This window comes from Rhamphochromis sp. 'chilingali' (assembly GCF_963969265.1).
Source record: "Rhamphochromis sp. 'chilingali' genome assembly, chromosome: 2".
In the NCBI taxonomy this organism is placed as follows: Eukaryota; Metazoa; Chordata; class Actinopteri; order Cichliformes; family Cichlidae; genus Rhamphochromis; species Rhamphochromis sp. 'chilingali'.
The window spans coordinates 40,236,211-40,262,914 of NC_137930.1; the positions used below are offsets into that span (position 1 = coordinate 40,236,211).

The 26,704-nt window shown below is 42.4% G+C and overlaps 1 protein-coding gene across 4 annotated transcripts in view; it reads left to right on the forward strand.

The window, feature by feature from the left end:
* The first annotated feature begins 4,958 nt into the window (after positions 1–4,958).
* The window catches only part of LOC308392604 (scavenger receptor cysteine-rich type 1 protein M160-like), a 61,563-nt gene continuing 39,817 nt past the window's right edge, over positions 4,959–26,704 (forward strand). For 3 of the 4 annotated variants that reach the window (XM_080875689.1, XM_080875691.1, XM_080875692.1), the window contains exons 1-12: positions 4,959–5,658; positions 12,063–12,348; positions 14,269–14,301; positions 14,416–14,709; positions 15,324–15,629; positions 15,707–15,994; positions 17,938–18,243; positions 18,322–18,591; positions 20,372–20,677; positions 20,756–21,040; positions 25,609–25,914; positions 25,992–26,276. In XM_080875689.1, the coding sequence (XP_080731815.1) occupies positions 12,240–12,348; positions 14,269–14,301; positions 14,416–14,709; positions 15,324–15,629; positions 15,707–15,994; positions 17,938–18,243; positions 18,322–18,591; positions 20,372–20,677; positions 20,756–21,040; positions 25,609–25,914; positions 25,992–26,276 (2,788 nt within the window). In that variant the 5' untranslated portion in view covers positions 4,959–5,658; positions 12,063–12,239. The remainder of the gene's footprint in view (positions 5,659–12,062; positions 12,349–14,268; positions 14,302–14,415; positions 14,710–15,323; positions 15,630–15,706; positions 15,995–17,937; positions 18,244–18,321; positions 18,592–20,371; positions 20,678–20,755; positions 21,041–25,608; positions 25,915–25,991; positions 26,277–26,704) is intronic. The other variant, XM_080875690.1, reaches the window with a different exon arrangement.

Consider the following 26,704-nt stretch of genomic DNA (forward strand, 5'->3'; position numbering starts at 1 on the left):
CTGATGATCCACCAGGACAAACTCAGCAGTGTGTGAGGAAGAGGAGGAGGAAGAGCCAGCAGCAGCTGACAGATGGAGAGAATAGATAGACTGTTCCCTGTTTGTGAAGGACTGCTAGGAAAGTTTAAATAACTAACAGTCTGTCCTGAATCAGTCTTATTAGGTAATGTTCAAATAATTTGATCATTCCAGTGTTTTCAGTGTGGGAGAAAGTACTCAGGGCCTTCAAGTTACACACTATGAAAGGCAGCAACAAGTTTAATATTCAGAAACCTAAAGTATGTATCAGCAGCAGAATGGAGCTAAAAATAAATGTTTGTTTCAGTTCTATGAAGCTTTGAGTATTTTGGATTAGTAGCACTGCTGTGTTTGTTGCATCATATTGCTGTAATTGTTTATATGCTTTATATATTCTGAGGTAAGTTGATCTATAGTGTTACATCATATTCTATAAGGATGTTATGTGTTTGTATACTTTCTGCCCAGTTTGACCCATTTAGCAGAAGTCAGCCTGTTTAAGGCTCTGATATCTATTCTGTATGACTTAAAGCAGTTATGACATGGTCTGATTTTCTCACCCAATAAAGGAATGTTTAATATATCAGTCTACTCTTCATTCTATCAGGAATAGTTTTCACAGCTCGTACATTTTCATATATGTAAGCACTGAGCCAAATTTAGTAATGCAAAGATATTAAAAGAACAATATTTGTGTCCTGTTTATTATACATCTATATATACACTGTAAAAGATACTTGTCTTTGAGTGAAGATTTAAATAACTGCAACTTAAATCTTTACTTAAGCTCATTATTTGAAACCGAGTTCAAATTCAAATTGATATTTCACCCCAAATATAAAATTTTACATGCATATTATATAGAGATTGAAAATGTGACGTCATTCAGGGGTAAAACCGCAAAGGATTCTGGAAACTCGTGGCAAGAGGTACTAGCGCACGCAGGCTTTCAATTGAAATCAGTCACACAGCGATAAAAAGAAACACAAAAATGGCAAGAAGCTGTTGTATTATTAACTGCAATAGCCGGTCGCATGACAGCCACGGGAAGCCGACGGGTAAAGAGATCGGTTGTTATCGGATTACGACGTTTAAGAGAAATTGTTCGAGCCATGTTTCCGAAGTAACAAAGAGGCGACAGATGGCCTGGATTGCTGCCATTCAAAGACCAAATATAACGTCCCAGAACCCTCCAGCTCACAGGTTAGTCTGCTCCAAGCATTTCCACAAAGGTCAGTCTTCTGTTGTAGTTAATGCGTCATTTTCATAACATAATTGGTGATATAGGTTACAAGCAAGTCTGGCGCTGAACAGAAATTGTCGCGCTATGCTCCTTTGTTTATTGTGCATAAATAGTGAATTGTCCTGACATGATATTGTGTTTCACTTCTGTTATTATGGTACATTGACAAAAACATATACTTTTATTCACAGGGTAAAACAGTTGTTTTGTGTCACTAATTGCCCAGTACGATTACAGCATACAATATTATTGTCACTGCTACATTTCTGTAATGCGAACCAGAAATTATTTCCACTACTAATTAATTACCGTTGAGCTCAAAGGTCCTATTAATAAACGGTTAACAAATGTGTATTTATGACGACGATTTGTGAGACTGGTAAACTTATGATACGTACGATGGTCTTTCGTTCTACACGGTGCATTTCAAGGTCCTGTACCCATCCGTCGGTAAACTGTCGTCAGTAAAGATAGCTGACTTCATCTAACTAGCAAATGTTGTCCAGGCTACGTTGGTGATGCAGTTTTTTTTAATGTGTATGATATTTTTGTCATGCAATTTTAAAGCCGGTCCTACAACCGCATCCAAGAATAACATGCAGCTTATCTCAGAACTGTCGGTGAAAATTATTCTTGGAGCTAGGTTTAATTGAGCTGTATTTTAAAGAGGTGCAATTTCACAATTTGTGTATATTTTCTAAGTTCACTATTTCGTCATGTGTTGAGAAAAACACAGATTTAAAAATTACATGGTCTAATATTCAGAGGTGTGGACTCGAGTCACATGACTTGGACTCGAGTCAGACTCGAGTCATTAATTTTATGACTTTAGACTTGACTTGAAAAAATGTTCTAAGACTTGTGACTTGACTTGGACTTTTACACCAATGACTTGGGACTTGAATTGGACTTGAACTGGTTTACTTGAAAAGACTTGATATTTCACCCCAAATATAAAACTTAACATGCATATTATATAGAGATTGAAAATGTGACGTCATTCAGGGGTAAAACCGCAAAGGATTCTGGGAACTCGTGGCAAGAGGTAGTAGCGCACGCAGGCTTTCAATTGAAATCAGTCACACAGCGATAAAAAGAAACACAAAAATGTCAAGAAGCTGTTGTATTATTAACTGCAATAGCCGGTCGCATGACAGCCACGGGAAGCCGACGGGTAAAGAGATCGGTTGTTATCGGATTACGACGTTGAAGAGAAATTGTTCGAGCCATGTTTCCGAAGTAACAAAGACGCGACGGATGGCCTGGATTTCAGCCATTCAAAGATCAAATATAACGTCCCAGAACACTCCAGCTCACAGGTTAGTCTGCTCCAAGCATTTACACGAAGGTCAGTGTTTTTTAGTAGTTAATACGTCATTTTCATAACATAATTGGTGATATAGGTTACAAGCAAGTCTGGCGCTGAACAGAAATTGTCGCGCTATGCTCCTTTATTTATTGTGCATAAATAGTGAATTGTCCTGACATGATATTGTGTTTCGCTTCTGTTATTATGGTACATTGACAAAAACATATACTTTTATTCACAGGATAAAACAGGTTTTTGTATCACTAATTGCCCAGTACGATTACAGCATACAATATTATTGTCACTGCTACATTTCTGTAATGCGAACCAGAAATTATTTCCACTACTGATTAATTACCGTTGAGCTCAAAGGTCCTATTAATAAACGGTTAACGAATGTGTATTTATGACGACGATTTGTGAGACTGGTAAACTTATGATAGGTACGATGGTCTTTCGTTCTACACGGTGCGTTTCAAGGTCCTGCACCCATCCGTCGGTAAACTGTACCTGGGCTTGTTGCAGTGACCTGAAGTTACTAAACTTCATGAGTGTATGCACTCACTCCAAGAACCGTATGATTATAAATATGCATATAAATATGCTAAGATGAGATAGCTGACTTCATCCAACTAGCAAATGTTGTCCAGGCTACGTTGGTGATGCAGTTCTTTTTAATGTGTATGATATTTTTGTCATGCGATTTTAAAGCTGGTCCTACAACCGCATCCAAGAATAACATGCAGCGTATCTCAGAACTGTCGGTGAAAATTATTCTTGGAGCTAGGTTTAATTGAGCTGCATTTTATAGAGGTGCAATTTCACAATTTGTGTATATTTTCTAAGTTCACTATTTTGTCATGTGTTGAGAAAAACACAGATTTTAAAATTACATGGTCTAATATTTACATTTAGCATATAACTGCAACATGCTTTTTTTCGGGTTTTTTTAAAGACTCGAAAGGACTTGAAATTCAAAGTTTCAGACTTGTGACTTGACTCGGACTTTTACACCAGTGACTTGAGACTCGACTCGGACTTGCCTGACATTACTTGAGACTTGACTTGAGACTTGAGGATAAAGACTTGAGACTTACTTGAGACTTGCAAAACAATGACTTGGTCCCACCTCTGCTAATATTTACATTTAGCATAACTGCAACATGCTTTTTTCCAGTGTGTGAATGTGTGTGTGAATGGGTGGATGACTGGATATGTAAAGCGCTTTGGGGTCCTTAGGGACTAGTAAAGCGCTATACAAATACAGACCATTTACAAATACAGACCATTTACCTTTTTTTTTTTTTTTTTTTTTTAAAGACTCGAAAGGACTTGAAATTCAAAATTTCAGACTTGTGACTTGACTCGGACTTTTACACCAGTGACTTGAGACTCGACTCTGACTTGCCTGACATTACTTGAGACTTGACTTGAGACTTGAGGATAAAGACTTGAGACTTACTTGAGACTTGCAAAACAATGACTTGGTCCCACCTCTGGTTCCTGTGCTACTGCGAGTGTAAATACTGCTCCTCCCCCCTCTGCTCAGCACAAGCACAAGGCTCACATGCAGAGTGAAGCGACAAAAAGTGCAAGAGAGAGTGTGAGAGGGAAAAGAAACAAAAACAAAAAAACACAGCTCCCAATAAGGAGATTTCACTTCAATGCGTCGGCTCTAAGACGCATTGGTTCGCTACCGACACATAACTAATACAAACTCTGAAGCACGTAAAACTCCAAAACACGTGAAACCTCCAAAACAGATACAAATTCCAAAACACAATGGAGGTGTTCCAGGATGCTAGGGGTAGTGTTGAGCTTTGGTTACCTAGTGGCTACACAAGCCAGGACGTATAGGAATATATATGAGTGTTTGTGTATAAATACACACACAATAGACATATGCTTCCAATTGTGTAATTTAAGTGATCTAGGTAGCTCTGTTTTGGAAGTTCAGTTAACGCTAGCAACGTGTTTTGGAGTTTATACGTGCTTTGTCTCTAGGGGCCACCATATATATTTATATAAACATATATAAATAAAACCACATTTGTTTACATTAGTAATTCCTTTGGTGCACAATTTTATATTGTTGTCGATAATAAATTAATTAAAACAACAAAACAACCCAAAGAGCCAGTTGGGAGCTGAAAGAGCCGGCTCTTTTTAGTGAGCCGACCCGAAAGAGCCGGTTCTCTAGAAAGAGCCGGAATTCCCATCACTATCTGACACTGGAGCTCTTCTCTCTCTGGCATGTTTGCTAAGTAGAAACAGCTGCTCAGAGAGGTGGTACCAAAGGCTGGACAGAGGGCAGGACCCACCCACACAGCCAAACACCACAGCAGGCTCTGCTAGAGCCATAACAGACAGTAGTGAGAGCTGCTGTGATGTGTGGCTTGGAGACAGTTGCACTGACAAAAAGACGGAAGGGCGAGCTGAAGATTTAGATATGAGTTCATCAGAGGGACAGCTCAGAGTCAGAGAGGCTGAAAGGGTCTGGACATGTGCAGAGCAGGGAGGGAGGAAATACTGGAAAAAGGATGATGAAGATGGATGTGCCAGGCAGCAGGAAGAAAGACAGCTGAGAGTCTGAAACAAGAGAAAGTTGCTACTGGCTGAGGCTGAATGTGTTCTTTCTTCTCAGCTTGGATGCTCTGTTTCATTCCTGCTGATGAAACCTTCATAGGATCAGCCTTTGTTTTCTCTCAGAGCTCCAACCAGCACCATCAGCAGCTGTTTGACATCAGAGGCAAAAATAAAACCATGAAGCTATTCCTTCAGAGAACCTCAATACCTTAAGAAAGGGGTGCAAAATGCACAGCCATCCATTCAAACGTTCTGCTGAGGCTCAGATGACACACTATATACGTCTCACATAGTTTCAGTGGGTGGTGCTTTTATATTTCTGCTGCAGTGTGAACAGACAGGTCCACAGCACAGCGGTCTGAGGAAGGAAGTGAGCAGTGCAGACAGAGACAGAACAGACAAAATACAAGACTGATCTGTGAAGCAGCTCTGTCCTCTACAAAGCTCTGCTCTGAATATCTGAGTCTGTTTGCTGACCTCTTTTCCTTGAATCCTTCCACGGGTGAGTCCTTAAACTGTTTGGTTGTTTTTCAGGTTTAATTGTGTTTCTGTGTTCCCATATGGTTCCCACAGTTAATCCATCACTCCTCTGGGACTGAAGCAACAGATTACAGTTACTGAAACAGTGTTGATGTTTTTGTAGACTATTTTTTACAAACTGGCATTTAATTACTTTACTTTGTAATATTTAAACTGATGCTTATTAAACTTCTGTGCGGCTTAAATTGCAGCAGTCAGAGAAAAAAAAGGCAAAGGAACACCAAAGCAAACATTAAGTAAGAGGAAATTCATGGCAGTAGGTCAGATTCTTATAAATGTTAAACTATAAAAGGTCTAAATCCATCACTTATAACCATCAATTCTCTAAGTTTGTACTTGATTAAACTTTAGTACATTTTTTACTGTTAACTCCACCAAAATCAAACATGTGGATCTGCTTGTCGACCGTGCAGCTGAAAGAAGCTGAATTCCAAAACAAAATCTTTGCACAGAACAAACCTTCTCAAGAGACCTCAGAGTATTTTCATGTGTAGGTCATTAATTTCCTTTCATGTCAGTAACAGCTGCACAGCTGTGAGGCCAGAACACACAAGCGTGGGCTCAGGGACACTCAGGAAATCTTTAAAACACAATAAATACCTTTATCCTGAAAAATTCCGGTAAGTATTCTCACGTTCATTAAAAACAGTCAGTTAATAACAATCTTAATAAGAGTGATGCTACTAAGTAATGAAAAAAATATTTCTGTTTTGTGCTTTTGGATTCTTGTATTTCTGGTGTTTGGAGTTCTGAGTTTTGTATGACAGCAGTTGTTTCCTGTTGTTTAGTCTCTGTCTCTGCATCATGTTGCTTATCCTGACATTTGCTGTTCTTCCCTGTTTTCTGGACTTTGGATCTTCATTAACCACAATGAAAGTGGATTTTTTTTATCAATTCAGTCTGTCACAGACTCTGAATTTGTGACCTCATGAAAGTTTTTGATAAAAAATGTGTGAGTAGAGGCAGAAAGTAAAGTGATGTCATATGTTTTTAAAGTCTATTTTAAATTCCATAATACACTGGAAGGTTTTTTTAGAGCAATTTATCACACCCTGCCATTGTGAAACATTGCAGTAAAACATGGTTGTGAAAGTAAAGTACAATTGTTGTCCTTTAAAGCTTCTCTGGTTTTTAAAACAGTTTGCACATGCATAGCCATATTTTCTTCATCCATTTCATATTTTTGCATTATGCGGCCTTTGTTAAACCCCTCTGTAGCCACTAACTTCCTAAATGTGTTCGGCTGGTGCCAATTGACCATACCTAGTCAGGTTTGGATAAAAGCATACTTGTTTAACACACAGAAGAAACCCCAGTGACAAGCTTGGAGCTTCCTGTTCAGGCTGTAATCACAAGAACATTACGTTACAGCTGTTGACCAATTGCTTTGACAAACCTGTGAGGCAGTAAAAAAATAGGGAAGCAGGCATGAAGCAGGTGTGGAGGAGATCAAAACTCCAGACATCCAGAGGCCCCCAGAACACAAGAGACCAAGGAAGACCAACAGAGGGGCAGCTGCGCCACTGTCCCGGAAAGAGCTGAGGAGAGTCCCAGATGAGGGCTCACTCAGCAGCCGCGGAGCAGAAGCCAGGGGGAGTTGCAGTGACGCGCCCGTGAGCTCCGCCGGCCGCCAGCTGCACCTGAGTGACCGAGCCCCAGGCCGAGAGGCCGGGGCACCCCACCTCCGAAGTGGCCCGAGCGAGCCCCAGGCTCCAGGCCCCGATAAGCGGCCGCCAAGGAGTGAGCCGGTGTGTACCTGGACGCCCATCCCCAGACACAAAGAACCACCAACGCACCGATGTCTGAGGGGGTCCACCACTGGCAGGGGAAGTGGTGGTAGGGGGAGATAGGCCTCCAAACCTTGGAGGGCCTGAGATGTCCCCAGAGAGGTGGCGCCTGACACCCAACCTGACATATAGACACAGACATACAGGCACACACAGATACAAACATCCATTCCCACCCTCATGCTCTCATATGCACTTACTCCACACTCAACCAACGTGGAGACAGACATAAAGAGACGTTGTACACACGATCACACTCCCCAAGCGTACTCTACAAACCGGGTCTAGGTGCCCCCGCCCCTGGAGGGGGGAACTGCACCCAGACCCAGGTGGTGTTTCCCTTTTCCCTGCGGTGGGGGGAGGCAGACCGCCCCGACTCCGCAGCTGCAGGAAGGCTCCACACTCCAGACCGCAGTCGGACGGCCAACTCCTCCTCCTAGCCCCCCCGCTCCAGCAGGTCGCAGAGAATGGGGGTGAGAGAAGACCTCCACCCGCTCATTGTAGTGTTGATGCATGTGTGTTCTAAGGTGCATTTAAAACCCAGGAGGGCATGGAGCTACCTGCCAGAGAGCAGCAGGTAAGCGCATGGTCCCTCCTGCTAGCCCTCAATGTCTATGTGTATTTAAAATTGAGAGGTGGGCAACGATGCCAGGGGTGGGGTGTACACCCTGATGGTACTTTGGACTCCGTGTATCGTGCCCACCCCCAAGATCCTATATGTATGTGTAATGAGAGTGTGAGTAATGTGAATGTCTAAGTTGTGGGATAAAATTGAGGCAGAGGCAGCCAGAAGGGGACAGGGGGGGGGGGGGGGGGTAGCCTCCTCTGCACCCTGGTGACATACCCCTACTCCAAGGCCCTGCATGTGTGGGTGGTTGTGGTGGAGCGGGAAGAGGGAGGCAGCTGGAGATGGGGAGGGAAGGAAGGGAGGGGCAAGTGACCCCTCCCTGGGGCCAGCTCCCCCGCTGACCCCAGTAGGCACCCCCACACTCCGCGACCCGCCAGGGAAAGGGGGCCCAGGCCCATCCAGACCAGGGCCCAGTGCAGCAGCGCCGCCCGGCCCCACAGAGCCCGGGACAGTCCACCCAACCCCACCACAGAGAAAACTGAACCCACCCCACCATCCACTCATCTTCCAGACTACATAAGACAATAAACACCCAGGCTGAGATCTTCCTCCACCTCTCCTGTATCTCCCCCTCCTGCAGAGGGAGCTCCTGAGGAGAGGAAAGCTCCTGCAAGATGTGACAATCTCCCCCACCAGTTGAAGAGCCCCCCAGGTGGCTCGATGCACCGGCGGCACCCTGCTCCAGGGCTGGGCCCCCATGCACCCACCCGCCCACAACTCCGGCAACACACCAAAAAAAAAAAAAAAAAAAATAGGGAAGGAGAGCTGCCTGACTGTTGAATGTGGTGTAGCTTGTTGCTCACAAGGGGCTAACTGATTACTGGGCTTCTCTCTCTAATGCTATAGGGTCTTTATCTTACGATATAAAACACCTTGAGCTCACTGTTGTTGTGATCTCATGCTGAAGGCACTCCAATCATGTAGTCAGGAAAACAATATCATCAACAAAGGTATAGAGTATAGATCCACAGTTTTGCTAAACCAGACAGACTATCATGAAAACATTTTGTCACTGCTTAGCGACAAAATACTTATAAGCACCTGAAACAACATCCAAGTTGTAGATACAGGAAGAGGGCGATAGATTGAAGCAGTTAGAACAGGACAACACTATTGACTAGAGATGGACCGATCCGATATTACGTATCGGTATCGGTCCGATACTGACGTAAATTACTGGATCGGATATCGGAGAGAAATAAAAAATGTAATCCGATCCATTAAATATCAAAAAAGCACCTCACAAAATAAACAGGGAAAAGGGGGCACAAAGACATACTTTTCTTTCTTATTCTCATTTAAAATATCTAGCTTTTAATAAATAATTATCTGAATCTTACACCCAGAGTTTTAATCTGATGTAAAATGTATAGAAGTCCATTACTGTATATAGTAACTATTAAGTCTAATATACCCCAGTAAGCTATAGTACTTTTTCCTTTGGGAAGATACTATCTGTGTAGTCTGCAATTCTCTTGAAGAAAGATGTTAAATCTATTTAATTATTCTTGAAAAATAATTTATTTCTGGGCATTTTTTTCCACACTGCATCAAATTAAAGTTGATTACGTCGATTAAGCATCATGAGGTGGAGGGTGGTTCCCTATTTTTTATTTTTTTATTTTTTGCTGGGAGTTTGCAACTCTATTAGTTAGGTTGCTTACTCTTTAAAATACCAGAATAGGGAGGATGGAGTGAGCTCTCTCCACTGAGAGATCACATCACAGCTCTCCTTCATCCTGGGGCAGAACTAGTTTCCTATACCTGAGAGACTCTCCTGGTGTGAATGCTTTCCCCACTTCCTGAGTTACAATCTGTTTAACTGCTTGAATAGGGTGGTGTGAAGCAGTCACCCATGTGGGCTTTATATGGTAAAATAATGTGACCAGTATCAGAATAAGAAACAAGTTCACACTGTGCATCCTCACTTGGCTATTCCCTCACCCTCTTTTGTTCGTGTCCAATCATCTTTGCTTACTGAGAAGAATGAGGATCTAATGCACAGTAAAGAAATTGCCTAAATGTTATAAAAAATGTGCACAAGTAATTTGTCAGTCAGTTTTAATCAGGGTCCGGGCTCCTTGTGTCTGTGGTGTTTAAAGAGTCATAATTCCATCGCCGATCTCTCCTCCGTTCCAACACTGCTGTAGGTTGAAAGGGGCAGACCACATCATACACCCCTGTTGTCTTCATCGCAGAATCTCTTCCACCTTTTTTGGATTTTACTGTTTTTCAAAAATCTCCTCATGAGTGAGATTTACCAAAGATCTACCAAAGAGATTCTCTGTTCTGCATAGGCTTGAACCCCCTCAGTGAGATCATTAACAAGACTGGCTACAGATACCAACTACGGAATGGAGCAGTTCTCAGCCACCTCCTGTACATGTATGACATCAAGCTGTATGCCAAGAGTGAACGAGACATTGATTCACTGATCCACACCATGCACCAGGATATACAGCAATAACATTTGAATGCCGTTCAGACTGCAGAAATTAAGTCGGATGATAACAAAAAGAGGGAAGGTAGTCAGAACTGAGGGGATCGAACTACCAGAAGGCAACAATACAGACATAGAGGACAGCTACAAGTACCTCTGGATCCCACAGGCAAATGGGAACCATGAAGAGGTTGCTAGAAAAGCTGCAACCACCAAGTACCTGCAGAGGGTCAGGCAAGTCCTGAGAAGTTAGCTGAACGGTAACACCTACCCGTGATCAGATACCCTGCCGAGATAATACGCTGGCCAAAGGAGGAGATAGAAGCCACGGACATCAAGACAAGGAAACTCCTGACCATGCTTGGGGGGTTTCACCCCAAGTCCAGCACCCTGAGGCTGTACGCTAAGCAGAAGGAAGAAGGCTGGGGACTGGTGAGTGTCAGCACCACGGTCCAGGAGAGACAACAAACATCCACAAATACATCAGTAAGATGGCCCCAACTGACCCCGTGCTCAGTGAACACCTCAGGCAGCAGAAACCCAAGAAAGAGGAGAAAGATGAGGAACCATTGTGGAAGGACAGGCCCCTACATGGTATGTACCACCGGCAGACAGCAGAAGTGACTGATATCCAAAAGTCCTACCAGTGGCTGGACAAAGCTGGACTGAAAGACAGCACAGAGGCACTAATCATGGCAGCACAGGAACAAGCTTTGTGCACAAGATCCATAGAGGCTGGGGTCTATCACACAGAGTAAGACCCCAGGTGCAGGTTGTGGAAAGGGTGCAGGGCGTAAGATGCTAGCAGGCAGGGCATACATGGAACGCCGTAATCAAGTGGCCAGCATAGTGTACAGAAACATCCGTGCCGAATACGGCCTGGAAGTCCCAAGGTCAAAATGGGAGACGCCCCTTAGGGTGGTGGAGAATGACCGAGCTAAGATCCTGTGGGACTTCCAGATACAGACGGACAAAATGGTGGTGGCTAATCAACCAGACATAGTGGTGGTAGGCGAAAAGAACCAGACGGCCATAGTGATCCATGTAGCGGTCCTGAATGACAGCAACATCAGGAAGAAGGAACACGAGAAGCTTGAGAAATACCAAGGGCTCAGAGAAGATCTCGAGAAAATACTACTAAAACGGTTTGAGTCCGAGGGAGTAGATTGGTTAAATATTCCTCTCTAAATTCTACTTTGTTGTGAGTTTGTGTTTTAAGAAAAATTTATTGGAGTATTGGCTGCAGTGACTCCCAAACTAGGCGGGTGGCTCCAGCAGATCCCAGAAACAACTTTGGAGCTCTCTGTCTTTGGAGCAGAGTTAGGATTTTACATGAACATTGATCTTCAGATGTGAACTTACAAAGCAACATTTCTCTTTTTTGATGCATAGTACTGTTTTCAATAGTTAGGCAGGCTCATTTAACAATAATCAACACATCATTGTATTCCCTCGTGACCATGTCATGGATCAACAGTAACACCTCTTTTTTCCTGTGGTTTTCCTCACAGATTGATGATGTGTCTCAGAGTTCAGCAGCTCAGCTTTACTGAAATGTTATGAAACTTAAAGAGAAAGTAAATCGAGGCAGAAGCTGATCATCGATCAGAGCTAACTGTCTGTGATTCTGCACTCAGTTCAAGTGGAGACAACAAGCTGAGTAAAAGTGCAACAGGTAAACACTGAGGATGGCACAGGTGACGATCAGAACAAAGAGCAGACAGGGAGACTTCTACCTGGACATGGATCACCTGCTGATGCTGATGCTGCAGCTGCTGCTGCTGCTGCGGAGCTCAGGTAGGACTCTGACACACACATGAAAAGTAAAAAGGTTCAGATCCTTCAGAAAATTTAGGACAGATTTTATTCTTTTCACAGTTATGTATCCTGATATTCCTGCAGTGTCACATGGGTTCAAATTCAGTGATGATAATTCAGACTCACTTTGCTTTTACTCATGACAAATGTAGGAGTGACGCAGGCTGTAATCCAGTTTTAAAGGAAACTGTTAAATACCCCCAATTATTTCATCTTTGGGCTGAAGGAAGAACAACACTCTGTGTTTAACGCTCAATCAACAATCACTTTAATCAATAAAATTCTCTTTATTCCATACAACACTTTGAGCATTACAAACGTCCGGACGGGAGATGTGCACAGGAAAATCTCAAAATGTCTGAGTTACCCACACTCTTATAGCTTCTCCCCCCTTCATACTAAGCATTCACATTTTTTCTCTCTCAGTGAGCCTAAGTTATGATCTTGGCTTCCTGTGCAGTATGTTTCAGACAAATAAGACCATGATTCTCTGAAAACAAAATTTCTTATAAATCAGCAGTATAATGCATCATAAAACAGTGTAATATCCCATTCCTGTTTTTTGTCAGAATAAACAATCAATTACAATCAAACAATCAATCAATTTGCTGGTCCCTCTCTAGTCTAAACAACGTTTCAGTAACTTTCCACCAGAAGATGGTCCCCTGTTATCTACTTTCTCCCAGGCAAGCATGAGCAAGAGTCTACAGCTCTCTACCCACCAAGGACACATAGTCTAACGCCTTTATTTTCAGGGCCGTGTCCACTTAATACTACATTACATGGTTATATGGCATTTTAGTTAATATAAAGCATAGAATTGAGGCACTTCAAATAATTCCATTCTGACAAAACTAATCTCATCTCTCTCTAAAGCCCACACTGAACAACCAGCTGAACACACCTAAAGGCTGTTTCCACCAGCTGGAATGAACTTTAGCCCACTGCAAAAAAAACTTATAGACTGCTCTGTAATGACTGCATCAGCTGCTTGTGAACAGAACAAAATCAAACAGAACAAACATTTGCTGTTATACTATTAGGAACATGTTCCTGAAAATGCTTGTCTTCTGAACTCTTTCATTTCACAGACTTTTAGTTTTTCTGACCAATCAAATTATTTTTAGACAATCTTGTCCTGGTTTGGTATCAAATATGTTCCTTCACACAAATGAAGAGAATAAAAGTTGGTTTTGAAACAGGTTTTAGAAATGTTTAATTTTGGGGAGGTCATGACAGTTTAGGAGCAGCAACAGCAAAGGCCTGATTTCCTTTGTGGATCCTGGGACAGCTAGGAGCATTTGGTCCACAGACCTCGATGATCTTGAAAGAGTGTACAAAATCAACTGGTCAGAAAGGTACAACACACAAACTTCAAAGGAGGAGCAGTTTACAATGTTTTGTCTTGAAGCCACAAAAGAGACTGGTTTAACCCTCCTGCATACTGTGATTGTGACATGGATGGAACATTTCTAGTCTAACTTTATTCCTCACCATCTGCCTTACTCCCAGAAGTGACAGAAACCACTGATCTGTCCATATGTGTGGATGGTTATATAAAATCTCAGGATATGAAAATCAAAGAACAGAAACATCTTTGACCTCATGTACTGAGACTGTCTGCATTACAGTTCATATATTAGTTGTAGCAAATCATCATTAAAACGAACCATGAATTCTAAGTTGTCATTTCAAATTTTGAGTTAGATTTATATATAGACATATATATAGATTTGTATCAGTTAGATATAACTGAATGAATTTTAGTATATCTATTAACTTTTTTCAACATCTGTAGTCCCAGAAATTTACTAAAATGTAACTCTCTACTGTCCTCATCTCACCTCCAATCAAATTCCATCTTCACACTTACAGTTTTTACTCTTTTTTTCTCTTCAGGAGTCCAGGTTGGGGCAAAACACAGTTCTACAGGTAAAAGGAGAAATCAGAGAGAAATTAAGGATCACACAACCAGAATCAGCACTAACATTAAATATTTCCAGAAGTAAATTCATTTTTTACTGACGACTCTCTCCTTTCTGTTAGAGCCTGGTGATGTCAGGCTGGTGGGAGGAGCCAGTCACTGTGCAGGAACACTGGAGGCAAAACATCTGGGAGAGTGGAGACCATTGTGTGCCTCTCATGATTCCTGGACACTGAAAGAAGCAGCTGTTTTCTGTGAATACCTGGACTGTGGCTCTGCTGTTCATGTAGAAGAAAGACATTCCTCATATAAATCTGCGTGGTCTATCAGTTCTGATTGTGTTCTGTCCAGATCTCCTCTGAGGGAATGTACAACATCAGATTACACTGACCAAATCCTGAAACTGACCTGTGCAGGTACAGTGGAGGCAAAGAGCCCCCCACTGTTGGGTGGTTGTGGCCGGCCAGGGCCTCTGGGGTCTTTTCCTGTCAGCCTCTGGCTCTTGGGTTCATTGTTGCAATGTCTCACCCTAATTTTGTAGTATGCTTCATGACAGAAACTCATATACAGCCACATTTCTCTTTCTCACTTTCTCTCTCTGTCACTCACTTGTACAGACAAACAAATAGCAACATTTTATCTTTATTTAGGTACTTTCCTTTGTCTTGTCTTTCAGCTGTTGTATATGGTTTTCCAGTGTTTTGTTACAGATGAAGACCCAACATGTTTTTTTTCCTGACTACTTAATGGAGTCAGCAGCACTCAGTTTACAGATTCCACAAGACAGGGGCAATACTACATATCAACAAAAGAGAATCCCAGTAGGCTACGGCTTTAATAACCGCTGAGGAGATGAAATATAAACATGATGCTAACATATCTCCTGTTATAAAGATGTGTTCTGTTGTTAATGATGAAGTCATGTTGAGTTGTGCTGAGGTTGAATCAGTGAATAGTTGTTTGCTGCCATCTTTTTCTTGTGTGTCTGCTGTCTCTGATCTCTCTGTTTGATCTTCTCTGATGTCTCCAGACTCTGTCAGGCTGCTGAATGGTTCCAGTCTGTGTTCAGGCAGACTGGAGGTGAAGTCTAACCAGAGCTGGTCCTCAGTGTGTGAAGCTGACTTTGACCAGCAGGATGCAGAGGTGGTCTGTAGGGAGCTCGGCTGTGGGCCTCCTTCAGTCCTCCAGGGGGCGCTGTATGGAGAAGTGGAGGCTCCAGTGTGGAGCAAAGTGCTCCACTGTGGAGGCCATGAGTCTGCTCTCCTGGACTGTAGAAGCTCAGGCTCAGCTAGAAACAGCTGCTCACCTGGCAAAGCTGTTGGACTCACCTGCTCAGGTAGAAGAGGAGCTGCAGCTTTTTGTGGTTCAAACTCACTTTATTCTTTTACTGATGACTCTCTGCTTTCTGTTCAGAGAGTGATTTCAGGTTGGTGGGAGGAGCCAGTCGCTGTACAGGTACACTGGAAGCGCCAAATCTGAGAGAGTGGAGACCTGTGTATAGCTCTGACTGGAGCTTGAAAGAAACAGCTGTTGTGTGCATACATCTGGACTGTGGCTCAGCTTTTTCTGTTAAAAAGAGCCACAATTTCTCATGGAGATCTAGATGGAAGATTAGTTCTGATTGTCTTCAGCCAGGATCTCCTCTGAGGGATTGTGCAACATCGGCATACACTGATCAAATCCTGAATCTCACCTGCTCAGGTAATCATACTGATTAAGTTATCCATGACTTCATATATGACAGAGATGTACCAAACTGTGACAGATGGCAGCAACAATAGCAGCAGACCGTCTCCATCAGTCACAACATGGCTGAGATGCGGAAACCCTCTAAACCAACCTCCAACCAGCCTGAAAGGACTCCTTCAGCCTAACAGCTTTCCAAGTTGCTGCTTTCAGCAGGTGTTTATAGAGAAGTACAAACACAAAGGCTGGAGGAAGTGAAATTAGTTAACAGGGCGCCAGGGGGAGTGTTTGCCCAGGGTGCCAAACAGGCTAGGACCGCCACTGCTTGCATATGCTCATTTGTGTCGTGTCTCGTTTCTGAGGCTATGTCACTAGAGTGGCATGTTTACATTTGCTAGCATATATCCAAATCCCACACTAATTTCATTACCAGATCATCTGTCGGTCTGAATATCTTCATCATCCCACTACATGTCTCTGTCCTCTCTTTTCCATCCTTTACCTTCAGAAAGGTTTACAGCAGTCTTCTGAACAAACCACCAACCTTTCTAAAAGGGCTCGTTATTCAGTATCCTTCTGCTGTGTTCCAAAAGCAGCTTCTTTACTTGGCATCATGATAGAAACTAACAAACTTGTTACACACAAAAAGATTCTAGGTCTGACCAACCATCTCAGCTGTGGGCAAAAAGATGACAGTCAATGAAATTCTAAAATAAATTTTTAACACAATGATCAAAAAGAAGATACAGCCCAGTGTACCATTTGCATATAAAGTAAAAACACAGTCCAAGGCAAGAGCCAGCTATGCCACAAAGCTCTCCACACCTTGTTAACTTCAACAGGGTTAGCATTTGTCTTCTGAGACCCACCACCCTGTAAGTAGATAGCCAGTGATCACTCCGGCCTCTGCAACACAGCTGCCTTAAGGCTGTGGCATATAGTAGGACCTGGCCTGCACAGAGAGAGAAAATAACACGGTTCACTATATAATTCACAGCACACAACCCATCCATCCCAAACATATCGTGTCATCAGAGGTGTTTGTAGTTTGGGCTATAAGTAGACTACCGTATCAGTGCAATCAATTATACCTGCCTCCAATTAGTCCAACCCCATTACAGCCATTGGCTCACCGCAAATGTGACGCACACAACCACTCCCAACCCAGTGCAACTTAACGCAATAATATGGAGATGAATTAAAACAGGAACATTAGTCTACCCAGTTATAAACTACTGTCCACATATTTGAATAGATCACTTAAACCAGGGCTTATCAGTATGATCAAAGTCACAAAGTAAAATCTCAATCTTTGGTTGTTAGATTCCCTGCCCTGTGGCCTTTCTGCAGCTCTCCCAGGAAAGCAAATACACCTAAACTCGGTCCTCTCTTTGGCCACTGAAAAAACACTGAAGACCATTAAAAGGTCCTGTGGATGTGGGATATAACAATAAAACTGTCTAAGAGAACAAGAAAACAGGAGAGACATTTGGAAATAAAAACCATCAAAAGAACACACTGATAGACTACACACTATTTCACACTACATAAACACTATATCATCACCAAGAGCAAATTAAAAAGAATAAAAAGTAATATGTTGACTAATTTTTCTTCCTGGCCATGTCCAGTCCCTGTGTCAGGTACCAAAGCTGACTTTTGAGTTGAATCAGCTGCACTCATTTTACTGGTTTCACTAAAGAAAGGGACAATAATACACACCCACAAAGAAGTTATTGCAGCTAGGGCTGCAATAACAGCTGTCAGATTATGAAATGTAAATGTGATGGTAACAAGTCTCCAGTGTGTACCAATGTAAAGATGTGTTCTGTTGTTAATGATGAAGTCATGTTGGAGTTGTGCTGAGTTTGAGTCAGTGAATAGTTGTTTGCTGCCATCTTTTTCTTGTGTGTCTGCTGTCTCTGATCTCTCTGTTTGATCTTCTCTGACGTCTCCAGACTCTGTCAGGCTGCTGAATGGTTCTAGTCTGTGTTCAGGCAGACTGGAGGTGAAGTCTAACCAGAGCTGGTCCTCAGTGTGTGAAGCTGACTTTGACCAGCAGGATGCAGAGGTGGTCTGTAGGGAGCTTGGCTGTGGGCCTCCTTCAGTCCTCCAGGGGGCGCTCTATGGAGAAGTGGAGGCTCCAGTGTGGAGCAAAGAGTTCCAGTGTGGAGGCCATGAGTCTGCTCTCCTGGACTGTAGAAGCTCAGGCTCAGCTAGAAACAGCTGCTCACCTGGCAAAGCTGTTGGACTCACCTGCTCAGGTAGAAGAGGAGCTGCAGCTTTGATGTGGCTCAAACTCACTTTATTTGTTTATTGATGACTCTCTGCTTTCTGTTCAGAGTCTGATGATGTCAGGCTGGTAGGAGGACCCAGTCGCTGTGCAGGAACTCTTGAGGCAAAAAATCTGGGAGAGTGGAGACCAGGCTTTCTCTCGACCCTGAAAGAAGCAGCTCTTGTTTGCCAATATCTGGACTGTGGCTCAGCTGTTTCTATACAAACAGCACACTCCTCATTTAAATTTGTGTGGTCGATTCTTTCTGACTGTTTTCCGCTGAGGGATTGTACAACATCAGATTACATGAATAAAATCCTGAATCTCACCTGCTCAGGTAATCATATTGATGAAGTTATCAATGACTTCATATATGACAGAGATGTACCAAGCTGTGACAGATAGCAGCAAGAATAGCAGCAGACTCTCCACCAGTCACAACATGGGTTTCAGGAATCCTCTAAACCATCCTCCAACCAGCTTGAAAGGACTCCTTCAGCCTAACAGCCTTCCAAGGTGTTTATAAAGAAGTACAAAAATAAAGGCTGGAGGAATAAAAATAATCCTAGGTTTCTCTTCAACACTGTAGCCACACTAACAAAAAGTCAGAGCTCTGTTGAACCAACCATTTTTTAAACCTTAACTAGTAATGAATTCGCTCTCGCATTTGTTTGTTATCCTGCACTGTAAATAAACGCTCACTGATATCATCAGCCTTTGCTCGCATGGGGCAATCGTGGCTCAAGAGTTGGCAGTCTCGGTCGTTGTGTCCTTGGGCAAGACACTTCACAAGTTGCCTACTGGTGGTGGTCAGAGGGCCCGGTGGCGCCAGTGTCCGGCAGCCTCGCCTCTGTCAGTGCACCCCAGGGCAGCTGTGGCTACAATGTAGCTGCCATCACCTGTGTGTGAATGTGTGTGTGAATGACTGTATGTAGTGTAAAGTGCTTTGGGGTCCATAGGAACTAAGTAAAGCGCTATACAAATACAGGCCATTTACCATTTTGGCTCCTCCTTCACTAACACCTCACGACCTGCTCCGTAAACCATGACAAATCATTTATGTACCACAGGCCTTCAAGCTGGCAGTTGTTAAACCGTTACTTTAAAAGTATGGCATTATTTTTGTGCCACTATTCTGAGCGCACATAAAATAAATTTGCAGGTGCACGTGTTACATTTTGAGGAGAAATTTATTTTGAGTGAAGAAAAGCTAAATTTGAGTGAAAAAAAAAATCATTGCTACATGCAAAACATGTATTTTAGTGTTTGCTATTATCCATACACACTAGAGTTGGATGTCTTGAGACCAGTCTTGGTCTCGAGAACACTTTTACGTGGTCTTGGTCTCGTCTTGGTCTCGATGGACGTTGGTCTCGGTCTTGTCTTGGTCTCGCTCTCTCGGTCTTGCGTTCTCAAATCGACGTAGTGTTCGGGAGATTTGGAGTCAACAACCATGGTTGTTTCTTATGTTTCTTGCATTTGCACATTTTGCTTGTACCAAGGATAAAATAGAATGAGTCAGCTTTCTGTGGTTGATAAAAGTTGGAAGTTAGATTCCCTGCCCCGAGGCCTTTCTGCAGCTCCCCCGGGAACGCAAATACACCTCCACTCGGTCCTCTCTTTGGCCACTGAAAACACACTGAAGACCATTAAAAGATCCTGTGGATGTGGAATATAACAATAAAAAGGTCAAAGTGAACAAGAAGACAGAAGGGACATTTGAAAATAAAACCATCAAAAGAACACATAAAAGTCAATACACTATGATCACCAAGGACAAATGAAAAAGCTTAAATATAAAAAGCTTAAAATATAAAATATTTTCTCTCTGGCCATGTCCTGGTACCAGAGCTGACTGTTTAGTGAAGTCAGTTGCACTCATTTTACTGGTTCCACAAGAAAAGGGAAAAATAATCATCAATAATCACCCACAAAGGAAAATCCCAGTAGGCTAGGGCTGCAATAACAGATGTTGGATTACAAAGTGTAAATGTGATGCTAAAAGTCATATTGGAGTTGAGCTGAGGTTGAATCAGTGAATAGTTGTTTGCTGCCATCTTTTTCTTGTGTGTCTGCTGTCTCTGATCTCTCTGTTTGATCTTCTCTGATGTCTCCAGACTCTGTCAGGCTGCTGAATGGTTCCAGTCTGTGTTCAGGCAGACTGGAGGTGAAGTCTAACCAGAGCTGGTCCTCAGTGTGTGAAGCGGACTTTGACCAGCAGGATGCAGAGGTGGTCTGTAGGGAGCTTCGCTGTGGGCCTCCTTCAGTCCTCCAGGGGGCGCTGTATGGAGAAGTGGAGGCTCCAGTGTGGAGCAAAGAGTTCCAGTGTGGAGGCCATGAGTCTGCTCTCCTGGACTGTAGAAGCTCAGGCTCAGCTAGAAACAGCTGCTCACCTGGCAAAGCTGTTGGACTCACCTGCTCAGGTAGAAGAGGAGCTGCAGCTTTGATCTGGTTCAAACTCACTTTATTTTTTTAATGATGACTCTCTGCTTTCTGTTCAGAGACTGATTTCAGGTTGGTGGGAGGAGCCAGTCGCTGTACAGGTACACTGGAGTTTAAACATCTGGGGGAGTGGAGACCAGTGTATGGCTTTTTCTGGACCCTGAAAGAAGCAGCTGTTTCCTGTGAACAACTGGACTGTGGCTCAGCTGTTTATATAGAAATGGTAGACTCCTCACGCACAACTGGGTGGTTGATCAGTTCTGATTGTGTTCTGTCCAGATCTCCTCTGAGGGACTGTGCAACATCGCATTACACTGACCAAATCCTGAAACTCACCTGCTCAGGTAATCATACTGAGTCATCCGTGACTTCATATTTGACAAAGATGTACCAAGCTGTGACAGATGGCAGCAAGAATAGCAGCCAACCAACCAGCCAGAAAGGACTCCTTCAGCCTAACAGCTTAATAATAATAATAATAATCATAAATTTTATTTATGAGCGCCTTTCAAGTCACCCAAGGACACTTTACAATAGGATAAAACACTTAGTAAAACAATGGCAGAATAAGAACAATAAAACAAAAGCAGTGGATTCATAGTGAATATGCAGATTTGAACAGATGAGTTTTGAGTTGGGATTTAAACTTTCCAAGTTGCTGCTTTCAGCAGGTGTTTATGGAGAAGTACAAACAAAAAGGCTGGAGGAAGTGAAACTGGTTATTGTTATTGTAAAACAGAGAGCAAGACGGGAAGTGGGAAATGTTCCAGGAGAGGAGCTGGGCTGAGAGCAGGAACTAGAACAGAAGTCAGCACGGATCTATATGTTAATGAAGCACAATGAGCACACCTGTGCAGGTACATATCAGATATACATGCTCATTTAAGTTGTGTATAGTTTCTTAGGGTATATTCACTATAGTGGCATGTTTACATATGATAGCACCATCACGTTCTCATCCCAAAATGTAACATATGTGACAAATTGCTGGTATGTTACGCTTTTGGCCACCCAACCCATCTGTATGTGAGTTGTGTTTAGTTTCTGAGGTTATATCACTATAGTGGCATGTTTATGATTGCACATAATCAAATCTATACTAGTTTCATTAACAGATCATCTGTCTTTGCATTATAAATAGCATTTTGCTTCAAAAGTGTTGCATATGCGTATGATATGATCACACAAATGTAAACAAAGATTTACAAATGTGTACAATCATTTGTGTTGAACTTTTGAGGACTCACAAGTGCATGCTTTAATCCACACACAAATACAAAGCAAGCAGAGGTAGATTGGTCTTAAATAGAAGCCCCCGGTGCACCGTGTGACTAACTAACTAACTTTTCCCCACTCTGCGACACACCCACTGCGTCAAACCATGGGAACTGGTGATTCTTTCTGAGACATGTGAAGCTAAAGACACCAGAAACCACAGTCAATTGTCTCCCAGGGGCCAGAGCAGGCAACATTGAGCGAAATTAAAACTGCTGGCTATGGGTAAATGTAAATTCAGTAAAGTTCTTATTCACGTCGGCAGTAATGACACCCAGTTACGTCAATCAAACATCACTAAAATTGCCTTAAATTGCTGGCTGGCTGAGTGTCCAAAAACCAATGTGGGCTTTGTAAATAATTGGAAAACTTGCTGGAGAAAACCTGGTCTTCTTAGGAGAGCTGTCATCCATCCCACCTTGGGTGGAGCGGCTCTCATTTCTAGAAATCTGGCCAAATTTATTAAACCCCAAAAAACGTGACTATCCAGAGTTGGGACCAGGAAGCAGAGTTGCAGTCTTATACGCCTCTCTGCAGCTTCTCTCCTCCTGTTATCTCCAATCCCCTTAGAGACTGTGTCAGCTCCTAAACAAACAAAAAAAAAAACCAAGCTAAAAATCAGCAAAAAAAAACAAACCCAAAAAAACAACTTAAACAGAAAAAAATCCCAAAGACAGAAAAAAATAAAAGTCTCTGTTAGTACATGAAGTAACAATTGATCAACAAAATAGGTTTACTCTTCCTTACAGAAACCTGGTTGCAGCAGGATGCAAATGTTAGTTTAAATGAATTAACACCCCCGAGTCATACTAACTATCAGAATACTCGAAGCACAGGCCGAGGGGGCGGTGTGGCAGCAATCTTCCACACCAGCTTATTAATCAACCAAAGACCAAGACAGAGGTTTAATTCATTTGAAAGCCTGATGCTTACGTAAACCGGGGACATGTGTCCCTCTATCTTATATAAAGAGATCTATACTGCTGACCCCAAGTATAACATCTACAATATCTGAATCTAGGGCTTGTATCACAAATCTTAGACCTAGGCTCTTCCAGTTTAGAATTATCTCAGGCTTTCTCAGATTCATGCTCACTGATCTGCTAGGTTTGGGAAGGAGACTGGCAGTAGCAGTCTCTGTAAGAGTAAATAAGACCTCCAACCCACACAACACACAAGACCACAGATTTATGAAACAGAAAATTAGCTTTATGTAAATATTTTGTTAAGTTCCATTTGCCTTTTTATTAAAGCATGAATACCTTCAAGTGTAATAAATAACTCAAATATACCACAAAAATCATTTAAACCAGCGGTCCCCAACCTTCTTTGCGCCAAAGACCGGTTTAATGTCCGACAATATTTTCACGGAAAGGCCATTAAGGTGTCGCAGATAAATACAACAAAATTAAATAATACGACCAAGACAAAAACTATATTTTGTAAATATAATAATAAGTGTGAATTCACTGCGTAATTGTGTAACTTTATTAGCAGCGTCCTCCTGAAATGCGCCAACATCATTGAGAGTAACATCCACCTCTCTGCCCCTTAATGCTCTCTGGTCGCTATGGCAACGCGTAAATATTTATTTCAAAACAAAACACAACTACAACACGGGAAAAGACAGAATTAACGATAAAACCCCTGAAAACCATAAATTTCACGTCCAATCCTCAGCTCTCGCGGCCCGGTACCAAACGACTCACGGACCACTATCAGTCCGTGGCCCGGAGGTTGGGGGCCGCTGATTTAAACAACCACAATGCATGTAAAATAAGAAAAAAATGAAATATTTCAAAACCCCCAACAAAAACCTTTCTTTGGATACAAATGTCTAAAACTACACATAATGTCTCTTTCACTTACAACATCTTACCTTTGTGTCGACAAAACGTGCAATACACACAGATCAGGTTGTATTCCCAAGTGGGGTTTTGAGACTAATTTAACCATCGCACAGATCCACAAATGTGAGGTGAATTCAAGTTGCAGTATAAACATCTAACCTTCTACATTAAACATGAGAATGTTTATTTTTTCAAGTAAACTGGAAATTAAACTAGGAAACATGATTTACTGTCATGGTCCTATCTTTGTGTGTAGCTTAATTAATATTATTTGATTTATTGTTATATGTGGTTCAGTTTCCTTGTTTTTCCTAGTGTTGTCATTTGTATTTCTAGTTCTCTTAGTTATTTTGTGGTTTATTTATAATTTCTAGTCTTTAGCTTTTGCTACTGTGCCTCCCCTGTGTTCCACCTGTCATGTCTAGTCATCCAGTAAGTTGTGTTCTCATGTCTGTTCTTTCCCAGTCTGTGTCTGTGGCCCTTTCTCGTACTCGCGTTCTTGGTGAGTCCAGACTTGCCGAGAACGCGAGCACGGACTCGCGATTTGTACAGTTGGAGCACCAGCGTACCCGAGGATGTCACAGGTCTGGAGTTTTTACTACTGTCCCCTCTTAAATTAACTTTAATTAATATGTTATGAAGCTTAACTTTAATCTCAGCCAAACTGATTTACTTAGGAACAAATAAAGCACTGAAATAAACCAAATTTGGAAATATATGATATCTTGATAAATCGAGCAGATATTTGAAGTTTACACAGCTACATTCTCGCTTGAAAATAACTTAAAAGTTTATTTTGTGACCCAGAAAGAGTAATATTTAAAAGTTTTTAGCTGCGCTCCTCCATCATTGCTGCATTCTGGGATATTTAGCTGTACCAAGTACATACAAGTCACCACCAATGCATGCTCGATAAAACAGGCGGAAGGGGGAACACATCCGGGAATTTTTCACATTCTCGGCTTGATGCGTACTTTGAATTGGAACAGTACTTGGTCTCCAACTGATGACGTATCACGAGTGCATGAGAACACAAGTACGCATATTGAGTACCTGTGTCTTGGCTACAACTATAGCTTGCCTTCACCAGTGTATGAATGTGAGAGTGAATGAATAGTGGTATTGTAAAGCGCTTTGAGGGGTCCCGAAAAGCGCTATATAAATGCAATCCATTAGATCAGTTCCCGACCTCCCAGCCCATTGTTCCTTCAGTGGGCTGGTTTCAGTCATTATGCAAATGTACTGTTTATAAGATTGGGGAAACCTGCTGTCAGCTGAGACTGAAGAAGTCACTTGGATGAGTGAGAAAACGTTTCTCACTGAAAACGCTACGTCCAGATGAATTGAATCAACTTTTGGAGATTCCTAGTCTGTTCCTAGTTCTAGTTTCCAGGTTTCAGTTTCCAGTTTCGGGTTATGTTTTCTTGCATCTAATGTTTTTAATTTTTTTTTGGTCACAACAAGTAAAAGCTGCCTCTTTGAGTTAAACTTTTCCTGAACTGAACCACAAAGCGATACATGAGAGAACAAAACAACCCTAACTAAGAGAACTAGAAATGCAAATGACTACAGTATGAAAAACAGGGAAACTGAACCATGAATAACACTAAACGAAAGAACATTAATTAACCAGTAGCACAAACACTGGGTCAGATGCTGTAGCTGTACAATGATTCTATTATATTCTAAATAGTAGTCTACATACATGACTTTGTATTAATGTGTTGAATAAACACAGAAGAACACAGGAGTGTGTGGAATGAACTGATCTTCTCTGATGTCTCCAGACTCTGTCAGGCTGCTGAATGGTTCCAGTCTGTGTTCAGGCAGACTGGAGGTGAAGTCTAACCAGAGCTGGTCCTCAGTGTGTGAAGCTGACTTTGACCAGCAGGATGCAGAGGTGGTCTGTAGGCAGCTCGGCTGTGGGCCTCCTTCGGTCCTCCAGGGGGCGCTCTATGAAGAAGTGGAGGCTTCAGTGTGGAGCAAAGAGTTCCAGTGTGGAGGCCATGAGTCTGCTCTCCTGGACTGTAGAAGCTCAGGCTCAGCTAGAAACAGCTGCTCACCTGGCAAAGCTGTTGGACTCACCTGCTCAGGTAGAAGAGGAGCTGCAGCTTTGATGTAGTTCAAACTTACTTTATTCTTTGACTGATGGCTCTTTGCTTTCCATTAGAGCCTGTCAGGTTGGTGGGAGGAGCCAGTCACTGTGCAGGAACACTGGAGCTGAAATATCTGGGAGAGTGGAGACCAGTATATGACCTTCTCTGGTCCCTTAAGAAGGCAGTTTTACTCTGTTACCATCTAGACTGTGGCTCAGCTGTTTCTGTCACACAGAAGAAGGAGTCTACATGGAGATCTAAATGGAGTATCAGTCCTTACTGTGTTCAGCCAGGATGTCTTCTGAGAGAATGTGCAATATCGGATTACAATCACTTCATCCTGAATATCACTTGCTCAGGTAATCGTATTGATGAAATCATCCACAACTTCATATTTGATAGAAATGTACCAAGCTGCAAAAGATAGCAGCAGACTGTTTCCATCAGTCACACTCTGGCAGAGCTTCAGAAATCCTCTGCTTTTTTATGTCTGTCCATCTTCATCAGCCACTACATCTCTCTCACAAATCTTTCAGGATCCTTCTACTACATTTCAACAGCAGCTTCTTTAATTGTCATTATGAGGGGAACTAACAAACTAATGTCTACATATTTGAACAGATCACCTGGGCTTGTTTTTTTTAGTATCATCAAAGTCACACAGCAGAGTCTAAGGCTACGTTCACACTGCAGGTCTTGATGCTCAATTCCGATTTTTTGATCAAATCCGATTTTTGTCTGCTTGTTCACACTACAAATAAAATGCGACAGCAAATGCGCTCTAGTG